The following is a 24,024-nucleotide window of genomic DNA, read 5'->3' as shown; positions in this document are numbered from 1 at the left end:
AACTGCCATATACACAGAGGACTACCTGCATGTCTCTGAAAGCTCAGTTCAAAAGTTGCAGCTGGCATTCTTATTACTTGATAAGTTTATTGCTTTGATGGTGTCCCTTCTTGAAGTCGCTGAATTCAGGCCCACGTTTGCACAATGAGTTGCCCCTTTTCTCCCCCTTACCCGGTCTCACCTTCCGTGCCATAATTAGCCCTGAGGGTTTATGTTGTACTTTGGTGACCACCCCACCATTGCCAGCTCCCAGTTCCGAAATCCTCTCGAAATCGTCGTCTTTCAGTTCTCCCACTTTGGCCTTCTGGGTGAGAAAAGCTTCCAGCCGTTTCTTCTGCTGCTCATCCAGCTCCAGTTCTTCCAGTTTTTTCTGGAGGTCAACAAGGTGTGCTCTAAGGGGAAAGAGGGCGAGAGACATCAGATCTACGTAATACACCACTGTATGCAACGGAGTGAGGCAGCGTGGCCATTACTACTATTTGCTGGTGAACTTAGAAGGCTGTTAGGATGACTTGTAGGAAAATCACCTGGCTCCCAGTGTTTCCCAAACTTATATACAGGTAGTCCTCAACTTACGACCAAAATACAGCCCAAAATTCCTGTTGTTAAGTGAGGAATGTGTTAAGTGAGTTTTGCCCCATGTTACGATTTTTCTTATCGCATTTGTTAAGTGAATCACATGCATTTGTTAAACTAGTACCAGAATTTGGTTTCCCCATTGACTTTCCTTGTCAGAAGGTCGCAAAAGGGGATCACATGACCCTGGGATGCTGCGACCGTCATAAATATGAGTCAATTGTCAAGCATCTGAATGTAAATCACGGGACCACGGGGATGCTGCAGTGGTCATTAGTGTGAAAAATGGCCATAAGTCACTTTTTTCAGTGCCATTGTATCTTCAAACAGTCACTAAGCGAACTGTTGTAAATTGAGGACTACCTGTACAGGTAGTCCTTGACTTACAACCATCAAATGACCATTTTTTCACACTTATGACTGCTGCAGCACCCCCATGGTCACATGAACAAAAGTCAGGTGCTTGGCAACTAACTCATATTTATGAGTGTCCAGGGGGTCACATGATCCCCTTTTGTGACCTTCTGATAAGCAAAGACAATGGGGAAGCCAGATTCACTTTACAACCGTGTTATTAACTTAACAACTGAATGATTCCCTTAACAATGGTGGCAAGAAAGGTGGTAAAATGGGGCAAAACTCACTTAACAACTGTCTTGCTTAACTATGGAAATGTTGAGCTCAATTGTGGTTTTAAGTCGAGGTCTACCTTTATTGAAGACTATTCAGTATTTTCTTAGTTCTGTGCCAGGCTAGATTCTAATATTTACTGTTGGCTACGAGGAATGTCTATTTTCTCAATCTAAACAAGAAATTCTCCAAGCCGACTAAACAAAATGTGAATAGGGCTTTCCAAATATATATTCTGCCTGTTTTATTTTTTTATTCTATTTGACTTTTTAATGTACTGTACATTGGGATTATTTTCCTTTTTTCTTCTTGATGCTTTTACCAATCCCCTTCCGTTATTCTAAATTGCCTCAATCTTGCCTATTGCATCCCACTGATAGCAGCTTCTTCCAAATCCTCTTTCGTTCAAGACAATTTCGTGCCCTTTTTCACTCACACAACAATTTACGCTGTTTCCCCCAAAATAAGACATCCCCTGATAATAAGCCCAATCAGGCTTTTGAGCGCATGGCGATAAGGCCAAGCGCTTATTTCAGGGTTTAAAAAAAATATAAGTCAAGGTCTTATTTTTGGGGAAACACAGTACTAAACAAGCTCCTCACTTTTTTCTCTCCCCGCTGCATGCATCCCCATCCCCATGCCATTCCACCTCTACACTTTGCTTCCATTTAGCAACATGCGATTTGCGGATGGAATTGTGAATTACAACACCCTACACTGTGGCATCTACAAGATTACGAATGGCAGTTTAAATTGACTGAGCTTCTAACTCAGGTTAAGCAGTATTGAGGGAAGGATTAACATTATTATTCATTTTTTAAACTGTTGTAATCTGCACAATGTGTTTTTGAATTACACGGACTTTAAAATCTGTAAATAAAGGGCGTGTCACACTTCACAGGGATACAACTAAAAACCTCCAGTTTCTGGACACTTAACCCTTTATTCAGGGACTCACTCACTCAACAGAAGGCTCACAGACAAAGCTTGACCAAATCAATTTCTTTGATGCAGACAAGAAAGAAGTCTTATATACACAGAACGTTTGATTACTATAGTACAAGTATCAAAAATCTCTATAGGCCTATGTTCCAGAGTTTTTTTTAATTTTTTTCCCCCCTCTCACGTTTCCATATCAATGGTTATTTGAGGTATCTGGTAGCAGATCGGCGGCGGCGGTGGCGGCCCCCTGACGACGGCGACGTTTGAGGCCCCTACGGAGGTTCCCCACGCCCCTGGATGCCTCGAGGAAGATCTAGAGGCAGGGGGTGGCTGGGGGCGTCCGTGGGGAGGCCGATGGCGACGGCGACGATGGTGGTGGCGGCGGCCGCGGCGGCGGCTGCGGTGACGGCAGCTGATGTCGGGGCGGCTCCCAGCGGCTTGCAGACCTGAACTACAGCATAGGATTCTTCAGCAGCAGCCTTAGACTGAGCTCTGGGAGATTGGAGAGTGTTGGACCCTTGGGGGAAGGGTTACCTCCATGGGGACCCAGAGACACCCCCCCCCAGGATGAGCTGGATGGGGGGGGAACGAAATAGGGCAGCATTATCCATCAGATAATGGTTGAGGGATTTGCAGGGGTCGGAAAAGAACTACAAACCTATGCGGCTTGAATTTCCCCTCCCTCTTCCATCCTTTGGACCGAGTTTAGGCCTATGGGCCTTACTACGGTTACAGCTACCCATCTACTTTGGCCTGCTGAATTATTCCAAATTTTCCCCCTTTTACATCTAGTCTGTCTGAACTCCCTGCCATGTAAAATCTCTTCAACGTGAATTTACGAACTTAAACCTCCTTCTGAGCAGGATACTTGGACCCCCGGATGCTACTAATCCCAGGAGGGATACTGGTTCTATGGACATAAGGCCAGTGGGAGGCGGACTATGGCTATCTTCACGCCCGGATTTCCATCAGAGTTTCCATGGGTGGCCTAGGTGAGAGCATGGCTGCCCTGGAAACCTCCGGGGTCGAAGGATATGCACCTCCTTGGCCATTGTCGTGAGAGGACAATGGGCTTGATGGCCTAACCATGGACTAGAATTTTTCCCTATGTTTGTAACATCAGCGGTACTCCCTTCCCTTGGACTCTGTCTCCCCTGATGATTATATGTATTCGGTGTCGGAACTCCTCGCCCTGCGAGATTCTCCCCACTCGCAGGTTTGGCCCTCCACATTATCGAGGGCCTATCTCGATGACGGACTTTGGAGTCCAGAGAGATGGCATGGAGCAAGGAAGAATTTGTGGGGTTTTTTAGGGAAATTTTTTAAGATTTTAAGGGGTTCTGGGAGGGGGGTTTGTAATGATCTTTCTAGAGAAATTGGGAAGAAGACTCTGGGGGATGGGGGGGGAAATCCACCAGGGTCAGAGCCGAGCCCGGCACAGGGTAACGATTTGGGAGGTGTTGGTCGAGGGACTGGGAAAGGGATGGGGGACGATACCTATGAGGTCTGTACCATCAGCACGGTAGATGGGAGGGGCAGATATGGCGGGAGCAGGGGACCATATCATGTGTTGGGGGCTCGCACTCGCTGTTTGAGAGCAATTGCTTGCCCCGGTCCCCATGGCTCCTCTTGGAGACTAGGTGGCTTAGATACTCAGGATCTGGGCCTTCGGCTGATGTTATGCAATGCCAGGTCCGTGGTTAATAAGGCCCCCCTCATTCACGATCTTATACAAGAGGGAGGAGCGGACCTGGCGGGTATTACGGAGACCTGGTTGGGCCCGGAGGGTGGCGTCCCTCTGGTTGAAATGTGCCCACCAGGCTTCAGAGCATTCCATCAGCCGAGGGCCCAGGGGAGGGGCGGGGGGGGTGGCGGTTATTATTAACGAGGATCTGGATCCGAGGGAGACCACTGTGCCTCAGATAGCCGGATGTGAGTCCCTCCTTGTGAGGTGGGGCCGTGGGGTTCAGATGGGCTTGTTGCTTACGTACCTGGCTCCCTGCCGCGTGGCAACAGCCCTTCCTGAGCTACTCGACGTGATAGCCACGGTGGCAGTAGATACACCCAGGCTTTTAGTCATGGGTGATTTCAACTTGCCATCTGTCGGTGAAACGTCTGAGGTGGCTCGGGAGTTCATGGCTTCCATGACGGCCATGGACCTGACCCAGTTAGTTCATGGCCCTACTCACAGGGGAGGTCACACTCTGGATCTGATTTTTGTCTCTGGCCAGTGGTTGAGTGGTCTTGTTATAGGGGATATAGACATGGAACCCTTGTCATGGACTGACCACTCACTCCTTCGCCTAGATCTTCGAACCGCGACCCCTCGCCGCAGGGAGGCGGACCCAATTAGATGGATCCGCCCCAGGCGCCTGATGGATCCTGATAGGTTCCAGACGGAGCTTGGGCCATTTCCTGAGGATCTAGCACATGACTCGGCCGAGGACCTGGTAGCCGCCTGGGATCGGGCGGCTGGTGGGGCCTTGGACCGAGTTGTGCCTTTGCGGCCTCTGACCCGATGCCGATCCCGGGTGGCTCCTTGGTTTACCGAGGAGCTGAGGGAAATGAAGCGCCGGAAAAGACGCCTGGAGAGCGGTTGGAGGGCCAGTCTCGCTGAATCTGATCGAACACTGGTAAGGTCGCATATTAAGGCCTACCTAGTGGCGATAAAGACGGCAAAGTCTAACTACTTTTCCGCCTCTATTGCGTCATCAGGGAATCGTCCGGCCACCCTGTTTAGGGTGACCCGCGCCCTGCTCCATCTGGGAGTGCGGGAGGATCCCTTAGAAGGCAGGGCGGAGGATTTCGGACAATACCTGTATGACAAAATCGCTCAGATCCGGGGGGATTTGGACTCTGACTGGGTAGATCAGGGCAGGGTGACGAGGAACAGTCTTGAGAATGTTATCTGGGAGGAGTTTGATGCTGTGACTCCCGATGATGTGGACAGGATTTTGGGGAGACTTAGTGCGGCCACATGTTTACTGGACCCGTGTCCCTCCTGGTTGGTACTGGCTTCCCGGGAGGTTACACGAGGCTGGCTCCAGGGCGTCATTAATGCTTCCTTGAGTGAGGGTCACTTCCCCGCTGCCCTGAAAGAGGCGGTGGTGAGGCCTCTCCTCAAGAAGCCGTCCCTGGATCCAGCAATATTGGTTAACTATCGTCCTGTCTCCAACCTTCGCTTCATTGCGAAGGTTGTTGAGAGTGTGGTCGCGCAACAGTTTCCACAATTCCTGGAGGAAACATCCTATCTAGATCCGTTCCAGTCGGGTTTCAGGTCTGGGCACAGCACGGAAACGGCATTGGTCGCGTTGGTTGATGATCTCTGGAGGGCTCGGGACAGGGGTTATTCCTCTGTTCTGGTCCTATTAGATCTCTCAGCGGCTTTTGATACCATCGACCATGGTATCATGCTGCACCGGCTGGAAGAGTTGGGGGTGGGAGGCACCGTGTTACGGTGGTTCTCCTCCTTTCTCTCCGACCGGTCGCAGTTTGTGTTGGCAGGGGGGCAGAGGTCGACCTCGAGGCCTCTCATTTGTGGAGTGCCGCAGGGATCGGTCCTCTCGCCCCTTCTGTTCAACATTTATGTGAAGCCACTGGGCGAGATCATCCGTGGCTTTGGGGTGAGATACCACCAGTACGCTGATGACACCCAGCTGTACATCTCCACCCCAGGCCACCCCAACGATGCCCTTGAAGTGATGTCCCAGTGCCTGGAGGCTGTGCGGATCTGGATGGGGAGGAACAGGCTCAGGCTCAACCCTTCCAAGACTGAGTGGCTGTGGCTCCCGGCATCCCGATATAGTCAGTTGACTCCATCACTGACTATTGGGGGCGAGTCTTTGGCCCCCACTGAAAGGGCTCGCAATCTGGGAGTCCTCCTGGATAGGCAGCTGTCTTTGGAGGAACATCTGACGGCTGTTACCAGGGGGACCTTTTATCAGGTTCGCCTGATTCGCCAGTTGCGGCCCTTTCTTGATCGGGATTCCTTGTGCACAGTCACTCACGCCCTCGTCACCTCTCGCCTTGACTACTGTAACGCTCTCTACATGGGGCTCCCCTTGAAGAGCACCCGGAGGCTCCAGCTGGTCCAGAATGCAGCAGCGCGGGTAGTGATGGGAGCAACATGGCGCTCCCATGTAACACCGCTCCTGCGCGAGCTGCACTGGCTCCCGGTGGTCTTCCGGGTGCGCTTCAAGGTGTTGGTTATCACCTTTAAAGCGCTCCATGGCATAGGGCCTAGCTATCTCCGAGACCGCCTGCTGCTACCGATGACCTCCCATCGACCCGTGCGCTCCCACAGAGAGGGCCTCCTCAGGGTGCCATCAGCCAAACAATGTAGGCTGGTGGCCCCCAGGGGGAGGGCTTTCTCTGTGGGGGCTCCCACCCTCTGGAATCAGTTGCCCCTGGAGATAAGAAGAATCCAGGACCTCAATGCCTTCCGTCGTTCCCTGAAAACCTATCTTTTTCATCAAGCCGGGTTGGCTTAAGAAGAAATTTTTAAAATTTTTAAATTCTTTTAATTAGTCTGCGATTCTTAATTTTTTGGGCCAAATTTTATATATATTTTTAAATGTTTTAATATTTGTATTCTATGTTTTTTATCTTGGCTGTACACCGCCCTGAGTCCTCAGGGAGAAGGGCGGTATATAAATTCGAAATTAAATTAATTAAATTAATTAAATTAAATTAAATTAAATTAAATTAAATTAAATTAAATTAAATTAAAATCTACTATTGACCCCAGAAGACACCTAAGCTATGTTAACATGAAGGTTCTCTTCAACATGGGAAGCACTGGGTTAAGCTTTATTCCTGAAACCAAAACGTGTTAATATTAAACTTCTCCAAGTCTCAGGCTATAAATAATTAGGAGTTTCTCCTTTGCAATGCCCACTTTGTGGATTTTTTATTATCTCAGCTCAGTGCAAGTTTTACATTTACCGTAACTGCAATTCTATGCGTATTTATTCAAAATAAATGGATCAGAATTCAGAGATGCTATTTTTAAGTAGGAATCCATTGACTTGCCACCTTAAAAAAAATTTTTTTTTTATTTTAGAAGACAGGGGACAGTCCATTTGGATAAAGGGAAACTATCCCTTAGGAAAAAGAGAAAAATTGAAACAAGCTTTTTTTTTTAAAGAAAAAAGAAAAATGGAAAGATGAAAAGACAGTAAATTCTGTATCCTGGTGTTTCCCAGATCCCAGCATTTAAGTTCCAGAAATTCCTCTCTTCCCGTTTAAAATATGTCCTGTTTAAAGTATCTAAGTCCATAAGTACTTTTATAAAAGACTGGAAAACTTTTACAGATGTTTTGCTGAAAATGGACACAAATAAACTGGTGATTTTGGGGTTTGCTAATTAAAAGGGGTTAAATACGTATAGGAAGAAGAAATAGCTTTAAAGGGTGGGAGATGATAAAAATTTGCAATTATTGTAATGAAGATTGGAAGTGGCTTTAAATTTTCTTTTTCTCTCCTGTTTCTTTCTCTTCTATATTCTCTATTTTTTTATAATTTGTTCTTCGTTATCTTTTACTTAGGTAAAATCTTTAAACAAAAATGATAAAAGTGGGCAGTTTTCCTTGTGCATTGTTTCTGCTGCTTTTCCTTTTTCCCCCTACAGTTCTGACTCCTCTTCCACACACAATTCTCCTTACATTTTATTCACACACCTTTAGCAAAGTCTTTGAACACTACTCTTCCTTTGATCTGAATCCCAGTGCTTATAGCAGTTATTCTGCTATAATAGTCTCCATTACAAATATGTGCATGTAATTTCCTGATACATTTACACAGCTCTTGAAAGGACTATATACGGTCAGCTGCCCCTCCATCAAGCTGCTGTTTTCCTGCAAATCTGCAGCATTTCCACCAATGTACCTCAATTTCTTTAAGTATCACTGCTCCTTATAAAATAAGTTCCCCCCCTAAGCATTTCAGAATCGCCAACTCATCATTCTTTCCTCCAAATATACTCAACACTCTTTTTTCGCTATATCGATCTGAACAATTTAATTATGAAGCACATATAATCTTTCCCACCATCAGCAGTTTACATATTCAGCCCCCTGCCCTTCTTCCCATACTGTACCCATTTTTATCTCTGTGCTTTTAACAGTTAAAGAAACTGAACCTGTCAGCTGGAAAGCAGACAGCCTGGGTTCGAGACCCAAGTACCATGTGACGGGGTGAGCTCCCATTCCTTGCCTCATCTTCTGCCCACCTAGCAGTTTGAAATCATGCAAATGCAAGTAGAACAATACGTACCGCTTTGGTGGGAAGATGCATTCAGTGCATCTCAGCGTATAGCCATGCTGGCCACATGACCACGGAAAATGTGTTCAGCCAACATTGGTTCCCTCAGCCAAGAAACAGAGATGAGCACCATGACTTAAGAGTCGGAACACGGCTGGACTGGGAAACTTTACCGTTTTGCTTATACTTTTCCAGCCCACTTTAAATTAAATACCTTCCTATAGCCCCGTGATGGCGAACCGCACTGGCCAGCTGATTTTTGGGCCTTCTGGGCCCACCAGAAATAGGGAAACTGGCTGTTTCCTGCTTCCGGAGGGCCGGGGGGGGGGGGGGGGCGTTTTTCTCACCTGGCTCCAGATCCTCTCTATGCATCTGGGGAAGGCAAAAAGAGACTCCTAGAGAGGCTCTGGAGGCTGGTGACAGCAAAAAGCATCACTTCCTGTCCAACTGAAAGTTGAGAAATGGGCCATTTCAGACCTCTGGAGGGCCTCCGAGGGGTTGGGGAAGGCTGTTTTTGCCCTCCCCAGATGCATAGAGAGGATTTGGAGCCAGGTGAGAAAGAAAAACGGGCCTACCAGGCCATCGCGTGCCAGGAGCAGGGGGGAGGGGGGTCGCACGTATAGAATTATGGGTGTGGGCATGCACACGCGCGAACCGCCCCCCTCCCCCTCCTGGCACGTGATGGCAAAAAGGTTAGCCATCACTGCTATAGCCAAATCAGAGCATTGGTTTCCCGTGAAAATCAATCAGCTCATTTTTTTAAACAATCCCCAATCTATTAAATTTCCATCCCATTTGCAGGTGATGGATCTCTGGCATATATTGTAAGTGTGAGGGACTGAAGTCCCAAGTTCAAATCTCTATTCAGGAATGTATCTTACCACTCATAAAGGTCACAGACCATAAGTCTCACACCTTATTACAGGTAGTCCTTGACTTACAACAGTTCATTTAGTGACCGTTTGAAGTTACAGCAGAACTGAAAAAGGTGACTGATAGTTTTTTACACTTATGACCGCTTCAGCATTGCCACAGTCATGTGATCAAAATCCAGCTGCTCATATTTATGATAGTTGCAGTGTCCTGTGTCATTTGATTTTGCAACTCTCTGATAAGCAAAATCAATGGGGAAGCCGGATTCATTTAACAACTGTGTTACTAACAACTGCAGTGATTCACTTAACAACTGTGGCAAGAATGGTTGTAAAATGGGGCAAAACTCACTTCACAAACATCTTGCTTAACAATAGAAATTTTGGGCTCAGTTGTGGTCCTAAGCCGAGGACTATCTGTATGTTACATGTTTCTTAGGTTGTTGAGATGTGACACTGAATTTGGACAACACTATGAACAACGAAGAACATTTTAATAGTATGCTATGCAAATCCAGTGAGGATGTCTTTCTATGCTTCTGTGTGTCAGTGACTAACTCATGGCTAAATTAATGAGGGATAAGCAGGTTATGCAAATACACCGTAATTATATTTGAGTGTAAGGGTGAGTTATGTGAGAGACACACAAATACACATACATTAGGTTTTAAGCTCTCTGAACAGGGATTTCTATAAATAGTAAAATACTAAAATTAATGTATACACAGACATACATATTCCAAATTTTTAGCTTAGATGGCATAAGATTTTTGTGAAAGTGTCTTGTGTACCCTCACAAACTAACTGCCATGAGGGATAACCAATTCCCAAAATGGCTGCAGCTAGTAATAGACTGTGGTTAAAAACAGTATAAGAATCTGAATAGATGGTGGTCCTAGTTACACATTTCCATATTCCCAACTGTTCAAAGTTGTTACAGGAATAGCATTAGAGTGAAAACCCGGGGGGGTGGGGGAGAGAAAGAGAATGCCATTACAGAAATAGTACCCTGAACTCCTTGGAAAAGACAGGATAAAACTATGTAATAAAAATAATTGCTATTCAGTTCTTTTATTATTGGCTTTAAACTACTGCTCATCTTTCCACACAATTTCTCTACTCTATACCTCCAATGCTTCCTAATTTCCTCTCCCTGCTACATTATGTGTACTTAATTTTTTAGACATTTTATGGCACACTCATTTTCCAAACTAATACTGATTCTCTCTCTCCAACATTAATAATAATAATAATAATAATAATAATAATAATTATTATTATTATTATTATTATTATTATTATTTTATTTCTATACCGCCCTTCTCCCGAAGGACTCAGGGCGGTGTACAGCCTATTTAAAAACACAAGACAAAACAACGATTAAAAATTTAAAATGATTAAATAGATTTGGCTCAATTTAAAACCCCAGAAATTTAAAATACCCCAATTTAAAATTATTATGTTGATAGCCCGGCCTGGCGGAACAACGTTCATTTCTAAATTATCAATAGTACAGAAGCAGATTAATGAATTATTTTAACTATGTGAGCCACTACCATACTAATATAGATCGTAAGAAAAACTTTTGCTGTATCGGAGAAGAGACCCTCTCAGTGCCGTATCCTATGTGGTTCAAGTCTGGAAGCTAAAAATACAGGGAGGAGACAGTTCTCTTCCATTGTCACTCGTCAGCAGATGGTAATTATTCAAGCCCGTGAATCTTGATATTGTTCCACTACAAAATCAACAGATCCTACCAATAATTTGGATTTCCAGTTTCATGTAGTCCATGGGTGTCCAACCTCGGCAAGTTTAAAATTTATGGACTCCTCAGCCAGCATAGGGAATTCTGGGAATTAAAGCCCACAGGTCTTAAAATTATCAAAGTTGGATGTCCCTGATCTAATCATTTTTAAAAATAATCAAAATTGGTGATTATCATTATAAATGTGATTAAAGCATAATTTAACTACATATATACATATATGTGTGTGCATACATATACATACACACCCTTTCTATTTTTTTATTTTAAATAACATTCTACATAAAATTTCATGTAGTTTCAATGACCACCCTCTCCTTCCATCAGTAAGAGGGCAAAATTCTTATTTTTGTCAACACTTTGTATAAATGTAGAAATCTACATCTATTAATGTAAATATGAAATGCTATAACCTTTAAACGCTGTAATTTTAATAGCATCACTTAGAAAAATTAATCAGTGGAACAACTTGCCTCCAGAAGTTGTGAATGCTCCAACACTCAAGTTTTAAGAAGAGTTTGGACAACCACTTTTTTGAAATGGAATAGGGCTTCCTTCCTGAGCAAGGGGTTGGACTAGAAGACCTCCAAGGTCCCTTCCAACTCTGTTATTCTGTATTGTATTCTGTATTCATCCATTCCCTTTGCTAATTGCCCACATTTCTATATAGGCTTCATCCTTTACATGGCTAACATCTCTCATTACAATTATTCCTTTCCAGGTCATTGACAGTTGTTCCTCACCACAATAACTAACAACACTTCAAAATTTATGAAAATACAACATTTCAACACAAATCATTCTACAAGTGAAGTCTTGAATGTCATTGCGGTCAGCCCAACCTTCACTTCTATTCTTACAGACCTCTTCGGCCCCCCTCATCATGGACCTTTTCAAGGCTAAAACCTTAAGTACGCTTTCTTGAGAGTGTGGTCCATTGGATTAGAAAGTCAGCTTCTAAGAAAATTTGCAAAGTATTATGCTTTAAACACCCAACATTCACTTTCTTCCGTCTCCCCAGTCATTACTTTGCCAGTTCATTCTTCCTCTTTTACTGTATCAGTACTTCAATTATAATAAATCATTTCCTCAGTTCTTGTTTTGTAATATTATAAAATGCATTTTAAATATTGCTTGAATGCCTCATTTTATCTTAGCAAGAATAGTCTGGAAGAACATTTCACTTATTAAGGAGCTTGAAGAATAGCATGCCATATAAAATATGCTGGAAAAAAAATGAAAACATCTTTTAAATCTATGTAAGTTGTTCCAAACAGCCTTTCGGCCATAAAAGAATGAACTATTGCTTCTCAGGCATAACATTCAATTGGAATAGTGAAACCAGGATTCATTTGGACAGAATGTTCCCAAGATTATTTTAAGGGCAGCCTTTAAATTCTTCCTACCAGTGCTCCAACCTGATCAACCGAATGAGGTCCTACAGCCTGGTTCTATCTTACGTTAACATCTCTATTATCTGTCAAACATGATAGGAAGCATTCCATTCTCCAAAATTTGTTCATCAGGAATTACAACTTCACCCACAACTTTGGTTGAACACACTGTCGACCGAGAAAGGGAAGGTGGAGATGCTGTGTTCTTTCAAGAGATGTATCGAGCACAATCTTTCTCCTCCCTTAATTACCGAATATTCAGCCCGCCAGTATGAGGTGATAAAATGACCTGTTTTCATTGGTTTTTAAATGAACTGTTATTTGATTTTTTTTATCTTTTCACCAGGTCTAGGAGGATATTGCATCTCTTCTCTCTGTCCAGGTTCTTCACAGAATATAGAATAATAGGACTGGAAGGGACTTTGGAGGTCTTCTAGTCCAACCTCCTGCCTATGGCAAGAGATCCTATACCTATAGGCGATCCTATACCATTCTAGACCCAGAGGGGTCCTTGGTTGTTTCCTTGCAGATGCTTCATGACCCAAACTAGGTAATATCATCAGTGCTAGAAGGGAGTGAGGTTGGTGAAATGAAAGAGAAGGAAGGGGACTCTGGAGTCCTTTGTGCTCTCTAAACTTGGTGGTTTTCTAGCAGACGTTTTAGGATCCAAACTGGATAACATCATCAATGCTAGAAGGGAGTGGGGTTTGTGGAGTGGAGGAGGAGAAGGAGGAGGACTGTGGGGTCCTTGGTACTTTCTGAGCTTGGTGGCTTTCTTGCAAGTGTTTCATGACTCAACTAAGTAACACTATCAGTTTAGTTTAGTTTAGTTAGTTTAGTTTATTATATTTGTATACCGCCCTTCTCCCAAGGGACTCAGGGCGGTGAACAGCTATGGTAAAAACAATGTGCAACAAAAATTAGAAGCTTATTAAAATAATTCAATCATTCGGCCAAATTTAAAACATCCAACTAAGATCATTTTAAAACCCCCATCAAAACCCAATTTAAAAAACCTTTATCCTGTCAGTCCAGTTTGCTGGAATAATAGGGGCTTCAGAGTGCGACGGAAGGCACGGAGGTCGGGGATCCTTCGTATGTCCGGGGGCAGTTCATTCCACAGGGCCGGGGCCCCCACAGAGAAGGCTCTCCCCCTGGGGGTCGCCAGCCTACACTGTTTGGCTGACGGCACCCTGAGGAGGCCCTCTCTATGGGAGTGTATTGGTCGGTGGGAGGCAATCGGTGGCAGAATGCGGTCCTGTAGTGCCAGAAGAGAGAGGGGATTGGGGAGTGGAAAAGGAGAAGGGGAAGGAGGAGGGCGGCGGCAAGGTCCTTGGTATTCTCTGAGTTTGGTGGCTTTCTTGCAGACGTCTCAGGACCCAAACTAGATAATATCAGCAGTGCCAGAAGATAGTGGGGATTTTGGAGGAGGAGAGGAGGGCGGCCGTGGGGGTCTTTGGAACTCTCTGGTGGTTTTCTTGCAAGCATTTCATGACCCAAACTAGGTAACATCATTAGTGCTAGAATGGAGTGGGGTTTGTGGAGCAAGACGGCTGTGAGGTCCCTGGGGGCTCTCTGAGCCCCGGTTGGCTTTCTTGCAGACGTCTCACGACCCAGACTAGGTAACACTATCAGTGCCAGTCCATTTATTTATCCCACTTCGGCTCCTGAAACGTCTGCAAGCAAACCACCATCCTCAGAGACTCCCGCCCCCACCCCAGGACCCCTCATTTCCACCCCGAGCTACAAATCTTCTCCTTTATTGGCATTTTCCCACCTCAGGACAGAAGAACCTGCCTGGCCTGCATCCTAACGCCCCCCCCCCACCCCCAATCCTTCCTCCACCTTTTCCTGGACCGAATGAAGTTTCTTTCCTCCCACCATCACCACCAACAGCCCGGTTCCTCCCAGCTGCTTCCCCACCCACCCCCGGCCTCGGGTTCTGCCTTTGGGGCTTCACTTTGAAGGAAGACAAACACCCCCCCACCCCCCAAATCCAGCCAAACAAAAGCTCCCCGTGGTTCGTAGCTCGGGATGCTTCTCCAAGGACCGACGGGCAGCCACCATCCCCTCACACACTTTACCTCAGCCCCGAAATCACCTTTCCGTGAGGAAAATCTTCCTCTTTTTTCCTCCCCCCCCCTCAGAAATACCTCGCCCTCCCCCCCCGGCTTCCCCTCAGACCCATCCCCGCCGACCCCTCACTCAGCCCCACTCACTCGGAGCCGTCGCCCTCGCAGCCGGTGGGGCTGGGTCCCTCAGCGATGGTCGGGGTGATGTTGAGGGCCGGCGGCACCAGTTTCCTTTTAGCCGGCATGGCAGCGGCGGAGGCCGGCGTTCCGTTGCGCCTTTAGCGAGGGACCCGCCTCAGAAGCAGCACCACTACCAGCAGAAGCAGCAGCAGGAGCGGCGACGGCGTCGTCGTCATCGCCCGGCTTGGCTGCCCTAAGCGAGGCCGAGGCTGCGCGCGAGGCCTAAAAAAAAAAAAAAAAAAAAAACCCAAAACCCTGAGGGGAACGCGAAGAAGGCGAGAGGAAGGAGGGGGGCGTGGCCGAAGCGCGAGCGAGCGCTGAGGCGCGCGAGGGAGAAGGGGAGGAGGAAAAAAAAAGTCTCCTCCCAACCAACTTGCCGCCCCCGCGATTGGCTGAGGCTCTCGCCGCCGCCTCGCGATTGGTCGGCTCGCCCGGGAGGATGGAGTAGTGGGAGGGGGTGAGGCAGGCGCGTTCGCTCGCGCGCGCCAGCCACCCCTTCTCCCGATTGGCCGGCCGCTGGAAAAGGGGGCTGCGCGAGGCCGGCCAGAGGAAGCGAGAGAGCTCGCCACCCCGCCCGCCCAGCTGAGGAAAGCTTCACCTCGCGATTGGTCGAAACGGCTGTATTAAAAGAAGTGAGAGAGATCGACGTCGAGTCGAGAGACGCATGCGGAGAAAGAGTTGGGAGGGGTGGAGGGGAAGAGGCAAGTCTCGCGAGAATAGACCTCGCGGTGTTTTTTTTCCCCCTTCATCTCACCCCTCCCCTCCACCTGACAGCAAAGCTTGACCCCCCAAACCGCCGCAGGAAAGGTTGGCGCATGCGCACGGCGAATGGGGGCTCGAGCTGGGGGGAAAGAGGCGGGAAAACTTTTTTTCTTTTTTGGCGCGAGGGCAGAAGCTCGTCAGTTGAAGGTGAATTTGAGGTGAGGTAACGGCTTCGGTTGCTGGCCTCCCGTGCTGTGGACAAATGTCAAACAAGAGACTCCCCGAGAGCTTTTTTATTTTTTAAAAACTCTTTTCCCACTTGAGTCGTCAAAACCAGGGGTTAACATTAAACCCGCTCTTGGTCTTGGCTTCCAGCGAAATGCTTCATGAAGAAATCTAGAAGTTGAGTCATGGCAACTGGTTTTCTTTTTCGGTTCGAGACGTTTGGCTGCTTACCCAAAAGTAGCTTCTTAAATCATGAGGAAATGTTCCCAGGGAAGATGCTCCTGGTTGGGTTTCCTACAGAAAAAGAAGTGTGCGGAGGTTGCATACTCTCTCCCCTTTCTTACTCAACCTGTATGCTGAAATGGTCATGAGGAAGCTAGATCTTGAAGAATCAAAAATGGGCGGAAAGGTGGGTGGAAGAAACGTCAACAATCTTTGATGTTCTGATGATTTAACTCGCCTCTCAGAAATCAAAGGCAGCCTGGAATATCTGCTCAAGAAAATCAAAGAAGAAAGTGAGAATTTTGGTTTCTATCTGAACATCAAAAAGACCATGGTCATGGCCATTGCAAGGAAGGGGAACATCAAAATAGAAATTGATGGTGAAGAGAGAATGTGTGGAAAAATGTACTTCCTTAGCATCAATATAAACTCAAAATGGTGAATGCAGGGTCATGTGATTGCCATTTTGGGATCTCAAGTGGCGTCCAAAAAGCTTAGTCGGGGTTAACCCAATTCACTTAATAATTGCAGTGACTCGTTTAACAATTGTGGCAAAAAAGGTCATAAAATCTGGCATGACTTATTTAACAACTATCTTGCTTAGAAACTGAAATTCTGGTCCCAATTGTGATTAACTCGAAGAGTATGCTGATGATTGATATAAACCTCCAGTTCTATCCAGTCAGATGATGCTGTTGAGGAACTGACCAGGTGTCTTGAAATGGTGCAGCTCTAGAGGAGGAGGAATTTGCTCCAACTCAACTGTTGCAAGACAGAATGGCTTTGGGTTCTTGCCCCCCCCCCTTTTTCTGGATATAGTGATGTGTCATCTTTAATCCTCCCTGGGTCTTGGAAGGGAAAGGAGAAAGGAGATGCTATATGCCTAAAGCCAAGCAGACTTTAGAAAAGACCATAGAATAATACAGGGAAACAAACACAGGGAACAAATCAATCGAGTTCTCAGATGCTCAGGCTCAAATTATTGAAACCTAGCTCTCTTGAAAGTCAATAATAGCAGGAAAGATGAAAAGGAAAACAAAGGAGGAAACCAGCCAGAAGGTTGATGGACTTGATTATAGCAGTAATGAGTACACCATTGGAGAAGATCTGAAGGCCCACTTGGGGACAGTTCATGGAAAAGGTTTGTCTAGGTCGGGTGTCAAACTGGTGGCCCGCCGGCCATATGCATCATACACAGTCCATGCCCACCCCAGCTCCACAAAGGCAAAAAATGTCATGTCACATGATATCAACGTGATGCAGCGAGTTTGACACCCGTGGTCATTAAAAATTGGCATCAACTTGATGGCACATAATCAGTACAACAGCTTCTTTGTCACCCAGGCTGAAGCATCCCTGAGCAGTCTGCCACAAGAGGCAGAAAGTAGACCAACCACAAATTGATCAGTCAATACAAGACCTTCTAAACAACAATAGCAGGAAATTGGCAGCATCTTCAATAAAAGTCTTTCTGTTAAAAACTGGGGGAAGCAGAAATCATGTTTGTTGAATGCTGAAATTAAAACAGCTGGAAATGGCCCCTCAGGCTTCTACTGTGTCTTAGAACTAGAGTATGAAATATCATCTTCCAAACCAAGACAACAAGGGATCCCATTTTTGTCTCACCTCTCCCTTATATTTGTCATTAAGTTTTTCTCAGCACTAACAGAATAGCCACATGTCCATCTAATCATCCTGAAACACAGCCAGGCACGCTGAGGAAAATGGCTGTGTACATGTGCTAGAAGAAGATTCACACCCGCAGTATTGTTCTGTTCCTTTCATTCTCACCCACTATTACCCTATCCATCTGCTGAGCCGCTCACATTGTTCTCCCCACATTCCCATGGCAGCCAAACACCTCTTAGTCACTTAAAAATAGAAAGAACAGATCTCTCCTCTTCCAATAAAAGACAAATCAGGGTTTGGCAACAGGTTGAGGCGTTGATGTGACACACACACATACAGAAGCGTTGCATTACACGTGCCTGGCTGAGAAAGAAACACATTACATAACTATCTAGATTCTGGTGCATATGAACTCACCCTGATTTTCTATTTCTTACTTATTGTACATCCATATAAATGGATCTATTCATATAATGTTTATAGTTCTCTATAAACAAAAGTGAGGATGTGCACAAGTACACCTTAGTTTAAAGTTATATTCACATTTGAGAAGCGATATCTGAGATTTATGCACTTAGGATATATGCATGAATATTAACATTCAGCTACAAATTGTCTATTGTGCAAACTATAAGTTGCAACTGGTATCTTGAAATCTAAACAGCATGTGAATGCCTATTCTCAATAGAACAAATTCTTGCTTTTATTCATCCAACTGCTATTTGTTTATGTACTTTTTATACAAAAGCAGACATACTATATTTGTTTTGGAGTTAACTAAGGATGACTAGCATGGAGCAGTGAAGAACAAAAAACTGGACAATGCTTTACATTTTTATGCTGTGATGCATTTCTTTATGTTTCTGTTTTGTTTTCCTGGTATCATAGAATGAAAGACAGATTATGACCACAGTTGAGCCCAAACTTTTTGTTGCTAAGACAATTTGTTAAGTGAGCTTTGCCCCATTTTACTACCTTTCTTTCCTCAGTTATTAAGTGAATCGCTGCAATGGTTAAGTTAGTAACACGATTGTTAAGTGAATCTTGTTTCCCCATTTACTTTGCTTGTTAGAAGAATGTCAAAGGAGATCGTGTGACCCTGGGTCACTGCAACCATCATAAATATAAGTCAGTTGCCAAGCATCTGAATTTTGATCAGCTGACCATGGGGAATGGTCATAAGTGTGAAAAACCGTAATACATCACTTTTTTCAGTGCTGTGGTAACTTTGAACGGTCAATACAGGAACTGTTATAAATCAAGGATTACCTGTATTTAAATAGCAAGAAATTACTTATGAGTTATTTTATTAAGCCAGTTTGCGATATAAACCAAACGGGTAACCCAGTACCTTTTCTCACAATTTCTTAATGCATGTTTTGAAACACACATTCAAAAGGACTATAGTTATGTTTTGCCACGTGACCAGAACTTGAACACTTTCAATGGTCAAAAAGGATGCACGTGACCCGCTGGTGGTTCAAATCCAGGAGCAATCTAACAAGAGCCTTGGCTTTGCTCTTTTTGCTACCCTACCAAAATAGATATGTAGGTTAAAGGTTTGTTATTGTACATCTTTACACTGCAAACATCCCTCTAAATGAATATATAAACAAAGTAATCTGCTTTATGGTGCTTTAGAGCAGTGCTTCTTAAGATGTGCTCCTAAGATCTGGGGGGGAGGGGTATCCCCAAGACCATCTCAGGGCTCCTTAAAATCAAAATTATTTAGTAACCTATGTTGAAAAATAATACAATATTAATATTTCATCAAATAATCATGAGAAGCAGTAGCAGTAGTAAATGTGTCAATCTTAATTTTTGATATGGTAAATTGATAAATATAATCCATATAAAGAAAAGTTAATTTGGAGTCCTCTATAATTTTTAAAAATAGGAGGAGCTTCTGAAAGAAAAAACTCAAACACTTTTTGATCATTGCTTTAGAAATAGGACTACTAACGGCGGCAACTCTGCAATGGTTCAGATGATAAATCCTGAAGAAAACCAGATGAGCAAAAAGTAATTGTATAAAGTAATGATTGTTTTAGGTGTTATTTTGGTGCTTTAGAAATAAGCAATGTTGGTTGCTTTTTTGCATTTTAAAAATCTGTCTTGAGCTGCTTTTTCTGAAAAGCAGGAAGTTTGGAGTTGTGTAGCCAAAGACACAAAAGCAAGGAGCGTTTTCCCTAGCTGCTGCTTCTCACATCAAAGTGAAGTCAAGCAGTTGCTGATTTCTCTCTCTAAAGTAACCTTGGAGAACAGATGAGTAAAACACTTGTGATCAGGGTGAGGCTGAATAGGACAAAGATTGGGGTCCAAGGGGCACCTTGACAAGTGTGCTGGCGCCGGCATCATATAGTTATGTAATTATCTTTAGGAGTAAAGCCAATGGACTGGTTATTCAAAGATAAGATTGATTTCTTTTTATCAATACATTTGCTTTCTCCTTCCTCTGACAGGGACTATTCAAGTACAGCTACTCAGCCAAGAACTAGGCAAGATCTTTGGTCGGAACTCCTTCAGGCTCTGCCTTCAAAATCTGAAAAAAAAAGATATTTTAAAGTAGGTTTATTATATAGCAGTGATCCCTCAGGGCACAGTTGGTCACCTGATGGGAGTCAGTGGGGTATATCTTATCACATCTGTCCTCAGGTCTGTGGATTTTCAGACTTTGTTTTCAGGGAAATTCTGAAATTTCTTAGAAGCTTATCAGCTTGAAAATAGTGATACGCTACTATTAAAAATTTTGTGTATATGGAAGACACCTCTCAATGCTGAAGTACTGTATAGTGTAGACTTTAGAGGAATATAGATATATAGGAATTGTAGGTTTGAAGGATTACCTTGATTTTATACTAGACTCTAAAGACCATCCAACTTGGGCCCATTAATTTTGAAGGTTAGAATTGAATAGAGTTGACATTTTGTCCATAGAAAAATCCATTCCTGATTAACAAAAGAGAATTGTTTTGTTGTTTTTGCTTCTCTGAGCGAGGGTGCCTTTCCTGCCGCCTTGAAAGAGGCGGTAGTGAGGCCCCTCCTCAAGAAGCCTTCCCTGGACCCGGCTGAATTAGCCAACTACCGTCTGGTCTCCAACCTTCGTTTTGTGGCGAAGGTTGTTGAGAGCGTGATGGCACGACAGCTTCCCCGACACCTGGATGAAGCTATCTATCTGGACCCGTGCCAGTCGGGCTTCAGGCAGGGGTACAGCACAGAAACAGCATTGGTCGCATTGGTGGATGATCTCTGGAGGGCTTGGGACAGGGGTTGCTCCTCTGTCCTAGTCCTATTAGATCTCTCAGCGGCTTTTGATACCATCGACCATGGTATCATGCTGCAGCGGTTGAGGGGGTTAGGAATGGGGGGCACCGTTCTACGGTGGTTCTCCTCCTTCCTCTCTGGCCACTCGCAGTTTGTGTTGGCAGGGGGACAGAGGTCGACCTCGAGGCATCTCGCATGGGGAGTGCCGCAAGAGTCGGTCCTCTCGCCCCTCCTGTTCAACATTTATGTGAAGCCGCTGGGTGAGATCATCCGTGGTTTTGGGGTGAAGTGTCATCTGTACGCTGACAACACTCAGTTGTACATCTCCACCCCAGACCACCCCAACGATGCCCTTGATGTGATGTCTCGCTGCCTGGAGGCCGTGCGGATCTGGATGGGGAGGAACAGGCTCAGACTCAACCCTTCCAAGACCGAGTGGTTGTGGCTTCCGGCGTCCTGATATAGACAGCAGGTGCCATCGCTGACTATTGGGGGTGAATCTTTGCCCCCCATAGAGAGGGCTCGCAATCTGGGTGTCCTCCTGGACGCACGGCTGTCTTTAGAAGAGCATATGACAGTCGTGGCCAAGGGGGCCTTTTATCAGGTTCGCCTGATTCGCCAGTTGCAGCCCTTTCTGGACCGGGACGCCCTGCGTACAGTCACTCACGCCCTTGTTACCTCCCGGTTGGACTATTGTAATGCTCTCTACATGGGGCTCTCCTTGAAGAGCACTCGGAGGCTCCAACTGGTCCAGAATGCGGCCGCGCGGGTGGTTATGGGTGCAACCCGTTGCGTCCACCTGACACCCCTCCTGCGCGAGCTGCACTGGCTCCCAGTGGTCTACCGGGTGCAATTCAAGGTGTTGGTCACCACCTTTAAAGCGCTCCATGGCATAGGACCCGGGTACCTTCGAGACCATCTTCTGCCACCGATAGCCTCCCACCGACCAGTCCGCTCCCACAGAGAGGTCTCCTCAGAGTGCCATCGGCCAAGTCATGTCGGCTGGCGACACCCAGGGGGAGGGCCTTCTCTGTGGGAGCCCCAGTCCTGTGGAATGAACTGCCCCCGGAAATTCGTAAGATTTCTGACCTCCGGGTATTTCGCTGCGCATTCAAGACCCTGTTGTTCCGCCAGGCTGGGTTAGCAACATAATTTTAAATTGGATGTTTTAAATTTTGGGGGTTTTAAATTAAGCCAAATTTATTTAATATTTTTAAATTATTTTAAATTGATGTTGATTCTGTTTTTAAATAGGCTGTACACCGCCCTGAGTCCTTCGGGAGAAGGGCGGTATAGAAATAAAATTATTATTATTATTATTGTTGTTGTTGTTGTTGTTGTTATTATTATTAATATTATTATTATTATTATTATTATTAAACTGTTGACATCCTTGTTGATTTATTTAGCGAATCAAAAGTAGATCCAAATCTCTCATCTACTGAACCCTATCAGAATGATAGGCTTTTTGAACAACCAATCAATGTTGGATGGACTTAATAATAGCATAATTTTTGAAAACCTGTATCCATTCTAGAAGTATATTTGTAAGTCTTAAATGGAGAATTAGTGCCTGAGAAATATATACTGGTAATGAATAGGATTACCCATTTTGGAAAATTCAGTGTTCTTGGAAACAGGCTCTGAGACAAATGCTCAAGAGTGATTCCAGTGGTGGGTTGCCCCTGGTTCGGACCGGTTCTATAGAAGCAAGCGCATGCGTGCGCGGCTCTATTGTGAACCGGTAGTAAAGGTAAGTAGAACCCATACTTGAGTCATTCCCGTGGCATCAAACATGATGCAAACCTGCTCCAGCAGCCTCTTCTTTCTGCCATGTCCTGTTTCTACTATGATGTTGGCTTTGTCCTGTCATCAGCCTACTGAGACAGAATTAAGCTTCATTTAGCTCTACCGGCAGTAATGTAGCCTTTCCCACTTGTTCCTACCCTATCTAATCTCAAGATACATAAAACTAGTTAGCATATCACATGAAGTTAGGTAAGGGAGTTCCTGGCCATAACAGTCACCTGCTTTGTAAAAGATCACCAGATTACCTGCCAATTTGTCCGGAGAAGTGCCACTCCATCCAGAACCTAAAGACAAATTCCACGGTACTAGAAGAAAAAGAAACTCACAACCATTTGGTCTTGTCATGACTGAGTTTAAGCCTGTTCCTCCCCATCCCCAGTTTCCAAGCACTGGGTTAAGATCTTGAAAGCATTGCTTACACAACCAGGGATTGAGATGTGTAACTGGATATAATCAGCCTATTGAGAATACTTGACACAGTTGAGGGAATGACCTTCCCCAATGATTTCGTGTAGATGTTAAAAGGACAGATAAAAGCATTGAGCAATATGGTAATCCGCAATCGCAGGCCATAGGCTTGACCTCTCGATCTCACGAACAGCAGCTGAAATAGTCTGGATAGAGGAGAAGGGAACAACTGCAACATGATGTCTCCTACATCTGACCCCCACCCCCAATCCAGAAGGATATCATAATTGTGGTGCCAAAAGTTGCTGAGAGATGAAAAAGAACCAGGACAGTTGCATCATTCTATCTCTGTCAATAGTAATCAACAAGTAAAATCAATGCCATCACTATTATACCTTTGCCTGGAACAGGTCCAGGTAATCCACTTTTGCCAGGGCCCTTGAAGCTGAAATCTGATCACCTTCTCAAACTTTCCCCAGAAAATTAAGTTGGAGAATGGGCAAACATTGTCCAGAACTGTTGGATCCAGCAGTGGCCTTGTTCAAGATAGAAACGCCTCATCCCTCAAGGAAGCAGTCGTCATCTCATGGACAAACCACATTTGTGACCCAGGAACTCTTGGCTACCAGGATGGGCATTAATTTACCAGACAAGGGGTTAGATAAACCCCCCCCCAAGGATCCTGGCCACTTCCTAGGAGTTATATTTCTCACATAACTCATACTGTCTCAGTCAATGTACAAGGATTCGGCCAGGCAGAACTAACTTGAAGCAGATCCAAGCGACTTTATTTGACATCAACATTTCAGGCTTTGCAGACCGGCTGGTGATGAGAGGGGATGGCTCCATACAAGTGGTTGGCAAGTGTGTGTGCAGCTCCATTTGCACGAGCGGTGTGCACGTGTGCTCGCCCACTGCTCATGCAAGTGAGAATGCGGGTGCATGCACGCGCACTCACTGGCTGTTTCCGTGGCCCAGTTGCAAACAGCTCACAGATTGGGGATTTCTGGTCTAGAATATTTTATTTTTTCCATTGTCCCTGAAGACATTATGGTGAGCCCTCCCTCCCCAGC

General features: G+C 45.2%; 1 protein-coding gene across 3 annotated transcripts in view; it reads right to left on the bottom strand.

Moving 5' to 3' along the window:
- The window catches only part of LOC139317575 (dual specificity mitogen-activated protein kinase kinase 2), a 114,470-nt gene that overhangs the window by 36,174 nt on the left and 54,272 nt on the right, over positions 1–24,024 (bottom strand). The window contains exons 1-2 of one of the 3 annotated variants that reach the window (XM_070944676.1): positions 14,660–14,892; positions 182–392 (exon numbers count right to left, since the gene is read on the bottom strand). In XM_070944676.1, coding sequence (XP_070800777.1) covers positions 182–392; positions 14,660–14,757 — 309 coding nt within the window. In that variant the 5' untranslated portion in view covers positions 14,758–14,892. Of the gene's footprint in view, positions 1–181; positions 393–14,659; positions 14,893–16,059; positions 16,110–24,024 lie in introns of those variants that run through there. The other 2 variants (XM_070944672.1, XM_070944684.1) reach the window with 2 other exon arrangements.

The sequence above is a fragment of the Pituophis catenifer genome, unplaced genomic scaffold (assembly GCF_029215685.1).
Source record: "Pituophis catenifer annectens isolate HBS135680 unplaced genomic scaffold, rPitCat1.0.hap2 SCAF_1, whole genome shotgun sequence".
NCBI classification, from domain to species: domain Eukaryota; kingdom Metazoa; phylum Chordata; class Lepidosauria; order Squamata; family Colubridae; genus Pituophis; species Pituophis catenifer.
Note: the sequence above shows the minus strand (reverse complement) of the source record. Positions and strands in the feature narration are given on the sequence as shown.